General features: G+C 37.6%; 1 protein-coding gene across 3 annotated transcripts in view; it reads right to left on the bottom strand.

Annotated features, from left to right (window-relative positions):
• Positions 1–54: 54 nt before the first annotated feature.
• Positions 55–21,000, bottom strand: part of LOC149480100 (protein fem-1 homolog CG6966) — a 76,943-nt gene continuing 55,997 nt past the window's right edge. For 2 of the 3 annotated variants that reach the window (XM_089707205.1, XM_089707206.1), the window contains exons 2-10: positions 10,270–10,429; positions 7,387–7,587; positions 6,811–7,029; positions 6,515–6,707; positions 5,967–6,133; positions 5,182–5,676; positions 4,531–4,796; positions 3,556–3,747; positions 55–2,123 (exon numbers count right to left, since the gene is read on the bottom strand). In XM_089707205.1, the coding sequence (XP_089563331.1) occupies positions 1,875–2,123; positions 3,556–3,747; positions 4,531–4,796; positions 5,182–5,676; positions 5,967–6,133; positions 6,515–6,707; positions 6,811–7,029; positions 7,387–7,587; positions 10,270–10,429 (2,142 nt within the window). In that variant the 3' untranslated portion in view covers positions 55–1,874. Of the gene's footprint in view, positions 2,124–3,555; positions 3,748–4,530; positions 4,797–5,181; positions 5,677–5,966; positions 6,134–6,514; positions 6,708–6,810; positions 7,030–7,386; positions 7,588–10,269; positions 10,430–16,409; positions 16,691–21,000 lie in introns of all 3 variants that reach the window. The other variant, XM_089707204.1, reaches the window with a different exon arrangement.

Genomic DNA, 21,000 nt, shown 5'->3' with positions numbered 1-21,000 from the left:
ACTTGTATGTAAAGATAATATTGAAATTGTATTTGAAAATAAAAATAACAATAATATTTTTAAAGCATTTTATTAATTTCAAAATAATCTAGTACACATAATCACGCAGATACTATGCAATATGCTACGAGAAAATACACACATTTACTATCAAACAGCTGCCAAAATAAATCTAGTTCCATTTATATCAATTCAGTTCAAGTAGATTCACTTTTATCATATAACATACCATTTAATTTTATCGATAAATTTCTAATAATCTACCTACTTACATCACTATTTTTACATAATGTTTCAACTATTACACCGTTCAATTCTTTGTGTCCAAATTTTATCTATTATATGAATGTACAATTTGTTATAATAGAAATCCTAAAAAATGTATTTATACAAGCGCTTAAGAACGCATAAATATGAACTTTTGACTATCTGTACACTTGCATCGGTGTAATGGTTGAATCTCACACAAATATTATACTAAAACAATTGTAATCAACTTGATGCGAAAATGTCTAAATTATCCAAATATACTACAATATAAAAAGACTAGTATGCCATAATAACGAATCACGCTTTTAAATTATGAGTCGATTGGGTCAGTAATGTAATTATTTTTTGAATGAAGTTATCATCTTTGCTCTTTATATTTATTATTTATCCACAATCGAATTTATGATGAGAACACTTAGAAATTTTTAGAAACAACAAAAAATATGTAAAAACAATACATTGACAACTTGCTTAATATAAAAATAATAAGTCTAAAACACTCGTCTAAATAAGAATCGATAAATGTATACAAAGTAGAGAAACATTATTCATTTCAAATAATATCATTTCCTTGATTCATTATGATTTTATTTTGTTACAGTAATCACAGACAATTTTATATATAGATAAAAAATCATAGACAAGATAAAAATTCACAGACTTATACAAAAACATGTATCCTAAAAACGTGGCGTTGGCAAAGCTGGCACATGTTAAAATGCGAAAAATTAAAAACAAAAATGTTACAAAAGATTATCTAGGCTATATTTATAAGATACTTAATACAAATAGTTCAGGAGCCGGCCGTCAAACTTACTCATATATCATGCAACTATCAAATAACAATAATAATAATGAGCTTCATAAACGATCAGGTAACATATGTACAGACGGACTCCTTATACGTTTATATTTATCGGAATAAAATAAGCGTGTAGCTTTATATATCCCAGTCATTTTTGTAGTCGAGTTTGTGTGTTTGTCAGTATATTCTTAAATTATGAACATTTAATGTCAAAAAATATATTTTGATCGGAACAATCGTCAGGTCACGGAGTTCAATAATATTATGGTATATTAGTTAATATAATTGAAGAAATAAAAATAATAAAGAAAAACTGTCACATATTTCGAAAGGGATACAAAACTCAGATAATCTAGCTAAATTTTGAGTATTGCGTCATTTTTAAGAATGAGGATACCTAATCAGATTGGTCTATTACGTAATATTCTCATCAAAATGGAAATAATGATGAAGTTATCTGGGTAAATCGTTTAATCAGAAACATAGGGAAATAGATGGAATGAGATATTTTTAACGTCAAATCTTGTATGGTCCAAAGACTTTAAAAGTGGGGATACCTAGGTAAATTGATTTATCTGTGAGTCAAAGTAAATTTATTGACATCCGTGACATTGATTTATTATTTCTGTTATAAAGCTGAGTAGGCTATGACACGGGTTACTAGTACACAGGTTTTTCTATTATCAAATGACGTAGGTTTAACTATAATTGAAGGTAGTCCACGACATAGTCCTGAGGGTAGTTGACGACAAACTTCATACACGTATCTTCCATAGCGGGTAGTCCGATATTTCTATAGCTAATGCGATATGACGGTCGCGTGTAAGCACTGCGGCACCACGTGTCTGTAGGGCAGCTTGTAGTTCTTCACGGTCCTCGCGGCGAGGCACTTGAGGGTCGTGTACTTGAGCGGGTTGACTATCGCGGCGAGGCTCTGACCGCTCGCCTTGAGGATCTCTTCGGGGGTTTCCCCCTCGTAGTTCACCGTGTCTATGTGTGCGCCGTGCGTTAACAACTGCCGGACTACTTCCGAGGGACACGGGTTCAGCTGGAATTGGGAAAATGGATTTAGAAAAGGCTTTTTAACGGATTTTAAACGCGATATATTCATTATATTATTTTCAAGACGAACACTTTACAGCGAACGTGGTCAAAATGGATTCAATTTATGAGACAAACGAAGCAGTGTTAGGGAATAGTGATGATTTTAAATGTCAGAGCCCATTTTTAACAATATAAAAACAAACAATTTTTGTGTTTGTGTGGAAGCGGTATTGTATAGCGGAATGACGTGTGGAATCTATCGGAGAAAGTAGTATATTACAGTTTGTACTGCAAGTGCGTTTTAAATGAATGTATGCAGTACGAAGGGACTGTACTTAACATGAGGTGTAGCGGCCGGCGCGTTTGTGTTATTGTTATTTGGATGTGTGTGTCGCGACACTGGCATAATACTTGTATGTGTGTGTGTTGTGAAATGTATTGCGCCATTGTGTGTGTGTGTGTGTGTGTTGTGTAATGTGTCGAGACACTGTGTGTGTGTTGTGCGCTGTATCGCGCCACTGTGTGTGTGTGTGTGGGCGCACCTTGCACACGAGGTGCAGCGGCGTGTTGCCGTCCGCGTCGCGCGCGTCGGGCGGCGCGCCGAGCCGCAGCATGAGCGCGACGAGCGGGGCTGTGTGTGTGTGTGTGGCGCACCTTGCACACGAGGTGCAGCGGCGTGTTGCCGTCCGCGTCGCGCGCGTCGGGCGGCGCGCCGAGCCGCAGCATGAGCGCGACGAGCGGGGCTGTGTGTGTGTGTGTGGCGCACCTTGCACACGAGGTGCAGCGGCGTGTTGCCGTCCGCGTCGCGCGCGTCGGGCGGCGCGCCGAGCCGCAGCATGAGCGCGACGAGCGGGGCTGTGTGTGTGTGTGGCGCACCTTGCACACGAGGTGCAGCGGCGTGTTGCCGTCCGCGTCGCGCGCGTCGGGCGGCGCGCCGAGCCGCAGCATGAGCGCGACGAGCGGGGCTGTGTGTGTGTGTGTGGCGCACCTTGCACACGAGGTGCAGCGGCGTGTTGCCGTCCGCGTCGCGCGCGTCGGGCGGCGCGCCGAGCCGCAGCATGAGCGCGACGAGCGGGGCTGTGTGTGTGTGTGTGGCGCACCTTGCACACGAGGTGCAGCGGCGTGTTGCCGTCCGCGTCGCGCGCGTCGGGCGGCGCGCCGAGCCGCAGCATGAGCGCGACGAGCGGGGCTGTGTGTGTGTGTGTGGCGCACCTTGCACACGAGGTGCAGCGGCGTGTTGCCGTCCGCGTCGCGCGCGTCGGGCGGCGCGCCGAGCCGCAGCATGAGCGCGACGAGCGGGGCTGTGTGTGTGTGTGTGGCGCACCTTGCACACGAGGTGCAGCGGCGTGTTGCCGTCCGCGTCGCGCGCGTCGGGCGGCGCGCCGAGCCGCAGCATGAGCGCGACGAGCGGGGCTGTGTGTGTGTGTGTGGCGCACCTTGCACACGAGGTGCAGCGGCGTGTTGCCGTCCGCGTCGCGCGCGTCGGGCGGCGCGCCGAGCCGCAGCATGAGCGCGACGAGCGCGGGCGAGCAGGCGCCGGTCCCGCCCTCGAACCACGGGCCGGCGCCCGCGCGCCGCGACACCTCCGCCGAGCACACCACGTGCAGCGCCGACCGACCCTGCCGCACCTGCACCAATACAACACACGACATGAGCATTGTGCGCGTACACATGTAATAATCTAGCAAAAATACAAAAAATGATAGATTTTTTTTGTAAAATGAACATTTAGATACAAAGATAATTTTGTACACATTTATCTGGAAAAAATGTAAGATCCATTTTATTTTATTTATTTCTTCGTAATCATACAGCATTACAGTAAATAACATTTCTTACTCACGCCAACTCACGCCCGAGTAAGTTAGCGTGAGTGAGCGTGAGTAAGCCTGAGTGAGCGTGAGTGATCCTGAGTTAGCGTGAGTTAGCCTGAGTTAGCGTGAGTGAGCGTGAGTGATCCTGAGTTAGCGTGAGTGGTCCTGAATTAGCGTGAGTGATCCTGAGTTAGCGTGAGTGAACGTGAGTTAGCGTGAGTGTATGTCAACCTGAGTGAGCGTGAGTGATCCTGAGTTAGCGTGAGTTAGCCTGAGTTAGCGTGAGTGAGCGTGAGTGATCCTGAGTTAGCGTGATTTAGCCTGAGTGAGCGTGAGTTAGCGTGAATTAGCCTGAGTTAGCGTGAGTGAGCGTGAGTGATCCTGAGTTAGCGTATAATTATTATATTTATAGAATCTGTATATTTTTATCTATTTAATCCCCCATAAATAATCTGAGTAACGATCAGGCCCAGAGTCCGATGGGAGTTTGCCATTCTCCTTTTACTTGTTAATGTTCATTTTACATGTCAAACAAACCCCATGCATTACCACATTGTAAATAAATTTCCATAAAAAAAAAATCATTACAACACGTACCTTAATATCGAGCTTGACCAACGAATACACCGCTCTATGCACATCGCGCACGACTTGCGGCTCGCAATCCGGCTCGTCCAATAAACGCGCTAACAACGCCGCCAAGTGTAACGCTATAACTACAACACGCTGTAACGTGTTGAGTGTTGTATCTCTATCTGTTCCCGTGCCGGTGTTTACTGCGGTGACACCTCGTTCTACTTCTGATAGCGCCTTGCGGAATACTGGCTCGATGTCTTCGAATGTCACTGGGGGCACGATGCGACCTGAAATATGTTATGTTTGTAATTTAGGTCATGGCTGGTTATTACGTTCATGGAATAGGAGGAATAGAGGTAAATAATGTAGTTTTGTGTAGGACATAAAGACAGGCACATAATCGATTTTTTTCTTCTTTTTGACGTGACAACGTCTTATAATTCCGTAGCGTCGGCTGAACGCACGAAAAAACATGACTCATGCGGCGTTACCTCGCTCTGAGGCGTTCCGTGTAAAGCTTGAAGTGCAAGCGAGAGCGCGGAACGAGTGACAAAGAAGCACAATCGGACGTTGTTACGTTCAACTATCGTCAGTAAACCGACTTTACAGACAACCAATTTTTTGTACAAAGCTTGTAGTGTTGCATGTCGGCGCGGGCACAGCTACACATACCTCTGAGCGGCGGGCGCGCGCGCTCCGCCAGCATGTAGGAGAACAGCTCGGCGAAGCTGTAGAGGCTGGACTGCGTGAGCGGCGACAGCGCGGGCAGCACGGCGCGCTGCATGTCGGCGCGGGCACAGCTACACATACCTCTGAGCGGCGGGCGCGCGCGCTCCGCCAGCATGTAGGAGAACAGCTCGGCGAAGCTGTAGAGGCTGGACTGCGTGAGCGGCGACAGCGCGGGCAGCACGGCGCGCTGCATGTCGGCGCGGGCACAGCTACACATACCTCTGAGCGGCGGGCGCGCGCGCTCCGCCAGCATGTAGGAGAACAGCTCGGCGAAGCTGTAGAGGCTGGACTGCGTGAGCGGCGACAGCGCGGGCAGCACGGCGCGCTGCATGTCGAGCGCGTGGTGCCACAGCTGGCGGCAGCGCGCGAACCGCCCCGCGTCCGCGTACACGGCGCCGCGGTACCGCACGTAGTACGACGTGTCCGGGTGCGCTTGCCCTGCAATACACACAGATATTACGTAAACATTCAATAAATAGAATAAAATCGATCGCTTGGGTTTCGAACCCGTGTGGGTTTTTTCTTTTGCCCCTTTTTTTCTTTTTCTATTATATAAAAAAACTAATTTCATTTTTATAGATAACGGAATAATTAATAATTAGCTTCACCCGCTCAATTCTACTGAAATTAAACTGATGACAACGAAAATGTGCACGCTACATTTTGACCATTAATTTATATCACCAAAATAAATTCCTTACAATACAAACACGCCCATCCTATCTCACCTAAAATCCTCTCCCTAATAACGAGCGCCTGCATCCTCATAGCGTCCGGGTCGGCCAGTAATTCCTCCAACTGTTGTGCATTACTGGGCTCTACCGCGTAGTCGTACGCCTCTATGCGCGGGATGTCCTTCGGTTTGGGGATCGGGTCGCTGCCGTCCGTTGGAAATCTGAAATGTGCGGAATGTTTGGTGAGATTGACGTTTGAGATATTTTTAAGACATAAAAAGGCGTGTGTGCCTAGCACAAGTGTCAGAAGTGAAACTTCTTTAGCAAGATTCAAAGATACCGAAATCGTCGCCTTACTCCATGACTTGACGGTATTACCTTGACGACCATGAAATATTACTCTCAAAGCGCCTAAAGAACTTCAATAATTTTGAAACTATTTAAATAACTTCTTAAAATTTCGTCTTGAGTGTAGTTGATGAATGGGTTAATACCCATTCATCAACTACACTCAAGACGAAATTTTTTTTTTTTTGGTTATCCCCGCCAGCAGCTCGGCGTGTGTCAGTCTGTCTGCACGTGCAGTGCCACACCCAACGCACCTGTCGTCCATAGCGCGCTTCCACAGCGCGAGCGCGCCCACCATGTCGCGCCGCTTGTCCACGTACGTGGCGCCCAGCAGCTCGAGCGCGTCGATCCGCTGCTGCCGCGTCACCAGACCCGTCTCGCCGTTGATCAGGTGCTCTACGATGTGCGTGTGTCCTGTTACTGATGCAGCTAGGAGGGGAGTCATGCCTGAAACAGATTTTTTTTATATCACGATGAGAAAAGATACTGAAATAAGAGTATAATGTATGATCGCGTAGTATACTGCAAAGTTAAGTACATAAACTCTTACCATACGAATCCACGTCCATAGTGGCCCCGTGTCCCAACAGCATTTTGAGTATGTGTAGCGAGCCGCTCTCCGCGCAATCGTGCAATGCCGTATTTCCCTTTACACTCTTTCTGTTAACATCTGCGTTTAGTGACAGCAGGTATTTTGCGATCCTAATGTGGCCCTTGTAGCATGCGATCATGAGGCACGTGTGCCCGTGCCGATTCGCTATTTCTATGTCTGAAAATTGATAAGGGAAAGTTTGAATAAAAAAAAATGGATGCTTGAATTACGAGAACTTTTTTTAAGGTACTGGAATATTTACGTGATTTATTGATTTTTTCTATAAAAGATTTTTTATATACTTAAAAGAAAATTAGGAAAATATAATGGCTGGAATATGATAAATAATAGCCGAAAAAGATTTAATAATTGTCAATAAAATTGATTATCTTGTCCATCAATAAAAATTGTTACAAATGTTTGATTATCTTGTCCATTTAATAAAAAATTGTAACGAATGTTAAAATTTTATAGAATTGATTTATTCATCCAATCTAGTACACGAGCCCACAAAGCAATATCCATTCCACTCACCGGCCCCATTCTCAACTAGGAACTTGACAATATCGTAATGCCCGTCAAAGCAGGCGGCCCGCAGCGGCGTGCTGTGCGTGCGCGTCGTCGAGTTGACGTTCGCGCCCGCGCGGACGAGCAACCGCACGAGCGGCAAGTGGCCCGCCGCCGCAGCGCACCACAGCGGCGGCGCACCTTCGATCGTTTCTCCGTCGAATGTTACTGGAATTTGAGATGGATACATTATTTATACAAGGCAAAATAAAGTAGGAAGAATACGAGGGAAAATATAGAAAATAATAAAATGTATGTGGGTAGATACTAGCGGGATTATCGGCCAAAATCATTCTATATATGTTCTATGCATGTCTAGAAATTTCGTCTTTTACTTAGTCCAGGTACGATTCGGAACTTGATCTTATTTCTTGTTATTATCCTTATATCACAATGCATAGAACCACGCGTCTTCAGAGCCGCTAAGTAATAAGGTCCCAAGAATCAGATCTTTATTTTCTCGTAATCGTAAGAATATGTAATTTTATCAATGCAGATTTCTAAAATAAGTTCAACAGATTGATATTATAAACCAGTTCATTATGCAACCAGTTAATAAGGAAAATATACAAACCGTTCGATGCAAATTTCACTTACTTAATATTTTGCAAGTGTAAAAATATTGTTTGTTTATTTCTCTTTAGATAAAAGCGTTAAAAAATATGTTGAAATGTTTTAGGAACTATTTGTTGAGCTTGAAAAGTTATCTTAAATGCAAATTTTGTTATCCAACCTGATAAAGTTAAAAATCTCAAATTTTTCGCAATGTTTTCTTTCTTATCTTTGCTATGAATTTAAACATGACTTTATTTCGAGTACACTTCATAGTAAAATCCTTTCCATGATAACATACTTGAACAGATCGTTTTATCTCACGCAAATATTACCTACATGTTGTTGTTGTTTTATTTGTTTATGAATAGTCAATGTATCGGAAGTCGCAACTACCCGTTCAGAAAGTTGTAACACCTTCACATAAAATATCGGCATATTTACAATGAGTTATGAGTAAAGTGAGTAATTATTGTGTTACTTGTCATATTATGTATAAGTAAAATTATGAATTATAAGTTTGAATTGTATTCTAAATTGTTCTAGAATACTTACTGCATTTGAACATTTGCTGTTTCAACATTTGGCGGATCAACTAGACCAACATTATTATCAGCTATATGAAAAAATTACTTATTTTTTAACAGAATGCGGTAATACGTGTATTAAGGGGGCGCATAAAGCAAAATAACCAATCTTCTATTAGATGATACGTGTAATATGCAAGACCAAATCTAAAAAATAAAATATATATCAAACTAGATGATATGTTCAACGATTCTGTTTAATCAAAAACATAAAATATTAAAATTTACTCGATAAAAAAAAATCACCAAGTTAGCTCTAATTTTCACACTTTTACGTTTTCTACTTGACATGGTAATACTTATTATGATTTTTTTTTCATAAACAATTATATTAAAACATTTGCAAGATATTTGTCAGAGCATTTTGTGTAATTACTTTTAGTTTTGGTTTTATCTGCGATAAACCACTTTTGGCGCTCTTTTTTTCTCGAGATAAACGTTTGATTTTGTCACGATAAAAGTGGTTTATCGCAGATAAAACCAAAACTAAAAGTAATTACACAAAATGCTCTGACAAATATCTTGCAAATGTTTTAATATAATTGTTTATGAAAAAAAAATCATAATAAGTATTACCATGTCAAGTAGAAAACGTAAAAGTGTGAAAATTAGAGCTAACTTGGTGATTTTTTTTTATCGAGTAAATTTTAATATTTTATGTTTTTGATTAAACAGAATCGTTGAACATATCATCTAGTTTGATATATATTTTATTTTTTAGATTTGGTCTTGCATATTACACGTATCATCTAATAGAAGATTGGTTATTTTGCTTTATGCGCCCCCTTAAAGCCGCATGTTTTGCAAGTATGTAATTTTCTCTAAGGTGCGATGGAAGCCGGCCAAACTCTCGACGGAATAAGAAAGCCAGCACGGTTATACGGACACAATGAAGTGACCTTACCGCTATATTGTTCTATTGCCAACATAAACTACAATCAGTATTGTTATCTGTTTGAGCTTATCTGTTTATCACCTTCATATATCTCGCCCATGTTTATTGTTCTGTCGATACGAATAACGGTTATATTTAACTCAGCTAGTCTATAGCATGAAAGCAAGATAAATTACATTATAATTCTACTTTTTTTCTTATGAAATTTGGTACAGAGATAGGTAGTCTGGATTAGCACACAGGCTACGACATAAAAAAATAACTTTAAACCCTCCCATACATTTAGTATGAGATATGAATATCCCATGTACATTTAATATGAAAGATTTCAGCTTTTTCTTTCTGTTTTTGGTTTTCTGCTTTAATTACTTCGCAAATTTGAAGGGAAGTTCATTTAGCAACTTTAAATAGAGCTCCTCATTGTATTGCACAATGAGGACGTAATTTCGAAAATCTGCTATGAATACAAAATGTATGGGAAATAATGTATGGGAGCGTTTAATGTAACATTTTTGGATATTTCTCGTTTTATTTTTAAAAATTTATTATGGCCATTTCACTCATTAGGTTAAGTACTTTCGATATCAGTTTAAAGTTTTTTGATATTTGTAATAGTTACGGAATAATCGCCAGTGCAAACTTAACGATTACACCCTGTATACATATAAATCTAGAATTAATGCTCTGCGCTGATCTAGCCTTTGGGTTTGACATTTTAAATTGAAGACTAAAGTTATCTACTTTTGCTCTGCTAACCATTTTTATTCAAATTTATAACTACCATATTAACCACTAGGTAGGTAGTTGCTTTCTCACCTGAACCGGGCTGTTCAATATCCGCCTTGCACCTCTCGATGAGGTACTCCGCGACGTCATAGTGGCCATTGCGACACGCTATTACGAGGGGCGTGGCGCCCCCCACTTTGGCACCCACCAACATGTTCAGCTCCTCTGAGCGCCAACTGTGTAGGTACACCTGAAACGAACAATTGTTTTTGTAAAAATTCAACTCAAACATTTATTAATTCAATTTGACTTCTTCTAAAAGCACTTTGGAACGGCATAACATAGTTTTACCGATTACCACAAAGAATTAAAATTTATGAATATAAAGATCGGCATTTATATACATAAATCAATTGAAAGAAAGAATGAAATCGTTTTTCGTTTATCTCGCTAAAACTAGAGAATGGCTGGACCGTCTTGGTTTATATTGATGCAGTAACATTCGTGGAAATTTTGAATAAAAATAATTTAATGATGAAGTACATTTTGAGAAATAAATAGATGTAACCAAGTTTACCATGTCATCTGGTTTTGTAAAAAAACTCAAGATAAGTTTCTTCATGAAGAAGTGTAGTCATGTATGACTCATGTTAAGGTTTTTACCAAATGATTGTCTTCTGACAACAGAAAGTTATATCCTTCTAAATTTAGACATATGTCTAGTTCCAACTTCCAAATGATAACTTCTGAGTACTGAATTGAAATCGTATTTCGCAGTATCTCTTGGATTAGTCAAAAGCTTTCGGTAAAAACGACTTTAAATGAGATATCCAAAACATTAGAGACAAATATAGAGATCGTAAATTATTGATCCTATGTGGACATCGTTTTGCAATTACTAATTTTGGTTTAAATATTAATCTTTTTATTTCATAAGATTTATAAATGGAAAAAATAAATTATTTAAACAAAATGTATGTTGGATACACAATCGTAAATCTCGGCTTGACCTAAAAAATCGGGACAATCAAAATCAAAGTGGGAGCAATTCATTTCAATTTCAGTTAATGAAAAAATAGTCTGATTTCGCCAGTTTTAATTTGGTTTCTCATTGCAATTAATATCAAGATTTTTATTGATTGAATCCTAGAACTAATTATTAGTTACAACTCAATTATGTATTAATTCATTCCTATTTACATATAATCCCATCGTTAGTCATAAAATACATTTATTCATTGTACGAATATAATATGATTAACATTGACTTAATTATAATTTTACAGAGTTACTTATTAAACTTGACATCGTAATTTTTAACTATTATAGAATCTCAATGCAATCAAGCCCAAAAGCAATCTGACCTTTATAAATATCATCTAACCAAAATCAAATTTAAAAGAAAACAAAAGATCAGAAAACAGCCATATTAAGTACGCATAAGGGTGCACTCACACACATCAGTCACCGTCAAGTCACCGATGACTGATCGGTGACGGTTTGTGTACGTATCCACAAACACCAGTCACCGTCATGTTGTCCGTCAGTCACGTCGCCGGTTTGACTGAATCATTGAACACATACATCAGGTTAGTGAGTGATTAGACGTGTGTCACGCTAGAGAACATGTAGCAATTGACGGTAGCACGACGCTGACTGAACTGAGACGTGACGGCACCGGGTGAGTGGGGATAAAAGTATGATACATGTATGGAAAGATTATTTGACGTGCCTGACCGGGGACGTCACTGATAGATTTCGTGCCGGCGACTGTCGTGTGGGAACAGAGTCATACTAGAACTATTGATACATATTTTTTTTTAATCCTGTCCGGTGACGTGCCGTGACGGTGACTGATGTGTGTGAGTGCACCCTAAAGGTTACTAGTCCAATACGTACATAATCAAATATTAGCATTGACACACTTTAACCTACTCGGCAGAATGGATACCAAAACAAGTCAAATCATTATCTAATAGTAAACAAAATCATCAAAAGAGAAATCGGTGACCGGCCCAGCGCCCGCGCCGGTTTCTCGGCGATCGATGGCGCAACGCCTTGCAACATGCACTACCTATCAGCTGGACGGACCTTCTAACAATATTCACTTTATCTTACTAATATTATAAACGCGAAAGTTTGTAAGAATGTCTTGATGCTGGTTATTCTTTCATTTAAATTTCATACTGAGATGGATTATAGTCTGGATTATTAGCACAAGCTTTTTTATAAACAATATAGGGAGGCGCTTGACCACGATCTCGCCCGCTGGTAAGCGGACTAAGATGGAGCGTGCTTCCTTAGAAGGTAACTGTTCACTCTTGACTTGAAGATGAACAAGTCGAGAGTGAATAGAACAGTAGATTTTCATATTGTAAATGTAGATTGACAATATGTAAATCTACATTTTACCCATGTACCATGCGAATGACACCGCAGGTTCCAGCTAGTAGTATAAAGTATAGCCATTCCAATGATTCATTCTAGTGAATCAGATACATCTGTACATGTACTTATGTCGTAAAATATTGCATTTCATAAGTTACGTTTTAAACGTATTGAAATTTATTACACATCCCGAACCGAAAAATAGGTTATTAATTTATTGCCTTATTAAGCACTAACGCTTTTTAACGCACAATAATAAAAACACAAGCAGTAGTGAAAATATCAAACATATGAGTTAAAATTAAATGTAATTATTTACACATTAAAATTTAGTAAAAATTAAACACCAGCTTACCAAACACAACGGTGAACAACCTGACGCACGATAAAAAATTGAATGCAAATATTGTTTCACAAGAACCGCTGCCTATGCGTAAAAAGAGCGTGCTTTTTAGTAGAGCCTTGATTATTTTTCATAGACATTTAAATAGGTAGTTAATATATTACAGAATAATATACTAAGGTATTATTGATTTATTACTGAACAAGCTTTGAGCTTTCCGTCCGCGGCTTCGCAAATTATATACTAAAACCTTCCTCTTGAATTATTCGTTAAAGATTTAAGCATACATAGGGACAGAGAAAGCGACTTTGTTTAATATTAAACTTTTATTAACACTAATTAGAACTTAGTAACTAAACACCTCACACATACATCCGAACTAAATAAAACGTCAATACACACCAGAATAACACCCGATGTCTCAAATAATGTTAAATTCCTTCAAATTCACAGATAGTACTGAACAATGTCGCGGGAACATTGAAATAAATAAACTCAGGAGCGTACTATTTCAAAACACTTATTGTCTTACATTAGATTATTGAATTCATTGTCTGCAATCATGTCTCGGGTTCAAAATCACGAATTTACATCGCTGAGTACATGCGTTAGTCACAATATATTCTTTTAGCTAATTTACCTTACCTAGTATAGTATAGTTTTATATTATTATCTGTGGCCTTACTGTAAGCTGCATTGCTCAATATAATTTATTTATTAACATAAAATAAATAAAAATAGGCCGCTATATAACTTTTAATTGATCTCTATCAGGCAACACCTTAGGCCAAATAGGAATAGTTGCTTAACTAATTTCTATTAGATATTATTTTTTTATTTAACTATGATAAAAGCATCGACCGTGGCCTTCGTAAAGTGCGTAATTTTTTGCATAATAAACGCAAAAATTATCATAAATTCAATGTTAGTATCACATTTTTTTATGCAAATAAACAGAAACGCTACAACATCAAAGGAACTTTTTACCCGTTTTATAAACTAAAAATGGTGTCAATGTTGAGTACATTAATATAATTACCGTGAGAATGTAAAGCATACACGTAAATTAATTCAAGATAGTAAAAGGGAATCGTAGATACGGAATAGAATTAATATGTAAAGCACAAAATTTTTAAATTCAGTGTTTACAGTTAGGTATGCCTATAACGAAAATTGTAATAAGAACATCGAGATATATGGTACATATATCTCGATGAATAAGAAATGAATTTTATTTTAGTATGCAAAGTTGAATGCCCGATATTTATGAATGAAAAGTGACAAGAATATATACTTACATAATATTTATACTATGACACTTACCTACTACTTATAAGTAGGTATATCCTAATAAATAAATAAATTAATGTTTCTAATCAGATTTTACCAATTAAAAGCATTAAGTTACAAAATATTGCAATGCAAAATGCTATAAAACATCTTAGATAGTAATAATACGTAACAGTTAACGCGGAAAGTATTCCATTGACCTCAGCTTGTGACGTAATTGTAATGTACCTACTGTGTGCTGCTGTATACAATCCATCAACATAAATCTGTGTATTTGCGATTATTGCACGCCTCATAAGCGAAGCGTTGAGGTGGGTACTACTGTCACTTCGCGCAAAACATCAGATTTTTCAAACTTAAAATGTCTTTATGTATCATACATTGCACTTGTAAGATAATACATACACACACATATTAAGAAAAAACACTATTTTTAACATTCATGATATTTTTGATGTCATTTTTGTTATTTAAACTAGTTAAAAAACAGTTTAAAAAAGTTCTGTCTTGGACGTCCGTGTGTCTGTATGTGCGGAGGATTTTCTTGTTAACACGATAGCGACCGAAATACTTTACTAATCGAGTCTTTTTTTTTCTCTTACGCTTGAGTATGCTCAGGAATAGAACCCTTTCATTTTTCAGGGTCTGATTCGATGTGGTTTAATTGTTATTAAATAAACAAAAATAATAATTAATAAATAATTATTTAAAAAAAATTATGAGGCGTGCACTTTTGGATTTTCCAAATTATTTTAATTATATTGTAATTTTATAGTGCATTCTAATTATATAGATTGTATTGTTGTAGTGTTTATATGGCTATCATCTTAGTATATATTAATAAAAAATTAAAAATTTAGTACTGAAATAACAAAAAATCTGATCGTTCAAATTTTTTGTATCGCCATTTTTTCTACACTTTACACATAAGTCAATCTATAAACAATTTACAAAGTAGCAAGATCTTTCGCGCTAGACGAACCTACGAAAATACATATTATTATCTAATAATAATTACTACTGCATAAACGCGATAAACATAACCCTGCTTTCCAAAAAATAAGCACAGATCGATAAAAATATTCGTAGTTCACATATTGAATTTAGAAAAAAAAATGTTAATATTAACAGATAAACATCAGATCAAATAAATTTACACAGATTGTTTAAAATACACAACACTCCTCGCACCTTTATTGAAAATGTGTTCAATTTTATTGTTTTATTTATAAACACACGGAAGACATTATTTTATAGACATTGACAACCACGTAAATATCTGTTAACTTATATGGTGGCGCAAATAATCGTAACTCAAGTATCAATAGTATAATATTTCATAGGAAATCATTTTGTTCATTTAATTCTATGAAATATACCTTCCTATACAATTTATGCATGTCATAACGTTAGATGTCGGTTAGATGTGACTGATTTTTTATGGTTTTAAAATGAATCTATACCTATATAGGTACCCTTTAGGTACCTACGTAAGTGCATGGTTCAAATGAATATGACTAATTTTAGATAAGATATTTCGGAACAGTTGTTAATATTTAACACTAAAGTGTGATAAAAAGAAAGTTGCAAATATTGCGATTACGATATGGACTCGTTTTTCAGTGGTCAGGTCTTAAGATTAAAATATATTTAACATTCATTTACTTATATAACATTTGATTTACATCTGTAACCTATAGATGTTTTCTGAATTTATTTATATATCAGTTACGTCTTGAAATGGGTACATGAAGCTTGATGAGTGAATGTTAGGTACGATTTTATTATTCCTTAATATTTAGCTTATGTTTTATAGATGATATTAATATTCGGTTTAGATTATTACTAAACGCTTTGATCTTTTAATGAAAGACAGCTGATAGACATATTTAAATATTTTGCGAACTGATATCATAAACACCCACCTACAAACATTTGCGCTACATAAACAATACAATTTATCAAAAATATGTATTTAAAAAAATAACGAAAAAACATTTCAAAAGTCAATGCCAATCTATATCTGTTTTTATACATATTATAAAGTTTGTGAGTCTGTGACGTTGTAGAGCAATCTCTGGATCTACTTAATTGGATCTACTGATCAATAGAAAGCCACGTTATCTGTGAAAGTCATAGGCTATATTTTATTTTGGTTTTAATCTTTATTACGCTTGTTTTATTACGAGTGGTTTATAATAATATATACCCGTTTAATCCTCTTCAGAAGTCGTCTCTGCCGTCGCAACAGCGTCTTCCCGCAGCGTCGCAGTCTGTCGAACCACTTGCAGCTCAACGGAGCCAAATCTATCATGTTCCAATTATTCGCCATGGTCAACACACTGTTCTGTTCTGTCACATAATAATTCTACACTGTTTTCGTATGCACTTTTCACTTTTGATTGTCCTTTTTAGTAACTGTTTATAAATTCGCAGATAATTGAGGGTTGGTTTGTTTCTGTGGTTTGTTTGTTTTATATTCACAAATCTCTAAGAGAATACATTGGTTAATAATTAAATAATTATCAATTATAACACACGTTTGTAATCCCATATACACGGCAAAAAGAAAACGGCCTAGTTCGTAAGCCCTTCGAAACAATCGTCTGCAAGTACGTCTGTATGAATCACGCCTCAACGATCACAAAGGTATGCCACTGGCTATCACATGACACTCGAACTTCGGTACTAATTATCGTCTATTCATAATCCGTCAACAAGGTACATATTTATTTGCATAAAATTACACACGTTAACATGTTTCACGTGAGCGCTCACGAAAACATGAACATTTTTTCCGATAACAGCATTAACAACATAGGCAAAGAGCGTTTCATAAGATATTGAAAACTCTTTGTCTCATTTACATAATATCCAATCGGGATACAGTATGTCATGTTTTGAAAAGGTTGTAGATAATTATAATTGTAAAAGAGATTTCTAAATAAAAGCCTCATATATTTGTAGATACATTATTTCTTAAAGTATGAAGCAATTCATAAGGTTACGCCTGGGCATTGTTTTTTGAGTGTGGGTTCAGGGTTTTATTGCGCACAAATGAACCGTGTTTAGGTATATAAATAAAAGGATTTATTGCCGAGCTAAGAATAATATTACTGCAAATCTTTTGTGAGTTGGTGACACATAAATTAGTATATATTCTCATAACAAATAAATTAGGAATACTGAGACCTTGGCATATTTCCCGCAAGCACAATACTTAATGATAAGTAACTACTAATAACAAACGCTTGAAGTAAGAAATAATATAGAGTTATTTATTTTAAACATTGCTGGTATTTAATTTTGATTGCTATACATTTTCCGACACCGTACTCATAAACTTCTACAACTAAATCAACTAAAATTATAACCGACACACAAGACGCAAACTAACATCACACTAACGTGCTGGCCACGGACAATTCGCTATAGCGAAAATTCGCGCGGCGCGACTGGCGGCGCGTCTTGCGAATGAATCAAATGTATGGAAATGTACTGGGCATGCCACGCGCAGCGGCGACCAGCGAGACGACCGGCGAATTTCCCCGAGCGAATCGCGCGGCACGACTAGCGATCGAAACAAATGTATGAGTTATTACGGCGCAGGCCACGGAGTCGAGCGGCAGACGCGGCGACTACTCCCGGAGCGAACTTAATTTAAAATAGTTTGTTTTTTTTTCGCGAAAATGGAGACGGAAGCTTTTATTGCAGAAATTCTAGCTAGACCAGCTATTTGGAAGTCTAGCCACCCGCAACATAATTTTTCATCATGCCTATATTTTTCATATTTTTGGTGGAATTCTCCGTCTGTAACACGATTTCTATTTAATTCGTGTACTCCACTATATCTTCCAAACATTAAATCTTGAGCAAAAAAGCTGCTACTCTCCAAACAACGTCGAGCTAACTTTGATAAAGCTATCTCGTCTCCTCGTCTACACTGGTCGCGGCGGCGAACGCATTTGCCCGTGGCGTGCTTACCGCGCCGCGCGAATTGCCGCGCCGCCGGTCGCGCCGTCGGTCGCGCCGCCGGTGTCCGTGGCCAAGCTGTAATATTGAACAAAGAAAATAACTTTATTATTACTTTACGTACAGGAGAAGCCGTGTAGCTTGACTCCTCAAGTTTCAGCTAATTAAAACGTGAGTATTCTTCGGCGCAGTCACGTTCCTATTAATATGATAATCTGTTTTGGTGCATTCACACATTCGTGTTCGAATACGAGAGTCGACGCGAACTACTTGTTCGCACATTCGTCGTCCTTTTGATAAGTCTGAAAAACCGCTCTATGATAAATGAAATGCTAGTTTGTCTCGTTTATCGCCTCGCTAATCGCACGAATGTGTAAATGCACCACTAGGCTTCTTATTCCCTTCAATTTTACTGAGTTTCAACGACATTTTCGAAGGAGCTTTGGAAAAACCACTGCAACTAACGACTGCATCCAAATATTGAAGGAAACGTCGTAAGCAGTTCTTTCCTTGAAACGTTATGAATCTTAATTTGGGATAAACCAACAACCACACATATGCTACGACAAGAACAAGACAAAAGATCCCAGAACATTTTTTGAAAAAAAAAATTGCACCGAAATATCCTACCATTTAATAAAACGAATTATTTAAACGTCTCTCTACCCTAGTTATGGAACATTTGGACATAACCACCTGCCGCCAGCCCCGTGGGCTGTGATGTGTGTAAAGGCAATAAAATCAGTAATCATTGGGTGAACATAACATGGCTGGGAAGAGGGTTGTATTGCCCGCATGTGCAGGTAATATTTTTTGCTTCATTCAACAGCTGTTTACTTTTTGTCAGCTAACAAAGGATCGCTCTAGCCCATTTCGTTTATATATGTACAGTCACGAGCAATAATATATGCCTAGGGGGCGAAGTGCAAAAATATCTGTCACTAGAACAAATTCAATAATATCTGTCTACCCGTATACAGCAAAAATATCTGACATTATTAGGCAGCATAATAAAGTGGCATCAAAATTATATGACGAAAATGTAGAGCAAATAATTGTGACAACCTCTCGAAGCATAAATATGTGACGTCACCTAGGGGGCAATAATATCTGACACAATTTTATATTTCTGTATTGTAAAATATATTTGATTCCTCACAAAAAGCATAAATATGTGACACTAGCTTTCCGCCCGCGGCTTCGCCTGCGTTTTCACAGAAATACCGCATAGTTCCCGTTCACGGCATAAATATGTGACATCAACTAGGTGGCAATAATATCTGACGCAATTTCATATTTCTGTATTTTGCATCGATTCCTCACAAAAAGCATAAATATGTGACATCAACTAGGAAGCAATAATATCTGACACAATTTCATATTTCTGTATTTTGCATCGATTCCTCACACAAAGCATAAATATGTGACACCAACTAGGTGGCAATAATATCTGACACAATTTCATATTTCTGTATTTTGCATCGATTCCTCACAAAAAGCATAAATATGTGACATCAACTAGGAAGCAATAATATCTGACACAATTTCATATTTCTGTATTTTGCTTCGATTCCTCACACAAAGCATAAATATGTGACACCAACTAGGTGGTAATAATATCTGACACAATTTTATATTTCTGTATTTTGCGTTGATTCCACACAAAAAGCATAAATATGTGACATCAACTAGGAAGCAATAATATCTGACACAATTTTATTTTCAATTTAATATTGAATTAATATAAAATAAATAAATTTTATTTTAACTACGTTGTTTTAAAACATGATTACCGTATTAATTAATATGTGCCGTCGTTGTATACTACATATTGTATGTCTAGATATTATATCGTACTAGCTTAACACCCGCGGCTGCGCCCGCGTTTTCAAAGAAAAACACGCATAGTTTCCGTTCCTGTGGGATTTCCAGGATAAAAGCGCTCATAAGCGTTAATCCAAGTTACCTTCTATGTGTGTGCCAAATTCCATTTTTTTTCTTTTATTTGTATGAAAGAGTAACAAACATCCTTACATGATACGAACTTTCGCATTTATAATATTAGAAGGATATCATATCATGACAAAATTAAAGTATTCATATACTTATATGATTACCCACTTGGGTAGATCTATTTTATTTGAAGGTTCAGTGTAACCTTCGTGTATTATTTAGAAATTGTTTTGTTATATTTGACGTTAGCGGTGTTTGACACGATTCCTCCGTTATTCATTTTCATTTACCTATAATTAGCCTATAATATTGCTATTATTTTATTGAGTATCGAAAATTATGGCAAGTTATCATATTATCGTAATTTCATTTAAATAAAAAATATTTACAAAATATAATGTGTCTTTTGTTCATATTCTTACCCCAGCAAAATACAAAACACTAATTCAATAAAAAAACGTTTGGCCTTTTTAAAATCCTATTCTATCTTATCCTACTAGTCCTACTATAATCCTACTTCCTATCCTACTAATCTAGTATTATAAATGCGAAAGTTTGTGAAGATGTGTATGTGTGTGTTTGTTACTCTTTCACGCAAATACTACTGAACCGATTACAATGAAATTTAGCAGACATATAAAGGGTAACTTGGGTTACATAGGATAGGTTTTATCCCAAAATTCCCACGGGAACGGGAACTATGTGATATTTCTGTGAAAGCGCAGGCGAAGCCGTGGGCGGAAAGCTAGTGTCACATATTTATGCTTTTTGTGAGGAATCAATTATATTTTACAATACAGAAATATAAAATTGTGTCAGATATTATTGCCTCCTAGGTTACGTCACATATTTATGCTTCGAGAGGTTGTCACAAT

The sequence above is a fragment of the Colias philodice genome, chromosome 19, assembly GCF_061535455.1.
Source record: "Colias philodice isolate Cphi_HAF_F1 chromosome 19, ilColPhil1 Martin Lab GWU primary, whole genome shotgun sequence".
NCBI classification, from domain to species: Eukaryota; Metazoa; Arthropoda; class Insecta; order Lepidoptera; family Pieridae; genus Colias; species Colias philodice.
The sequence above is the reverse complement of the archived record's forward strand: the minus strand, read 5'-3'. Positions and strand labels throughout refer to the sequence as shown.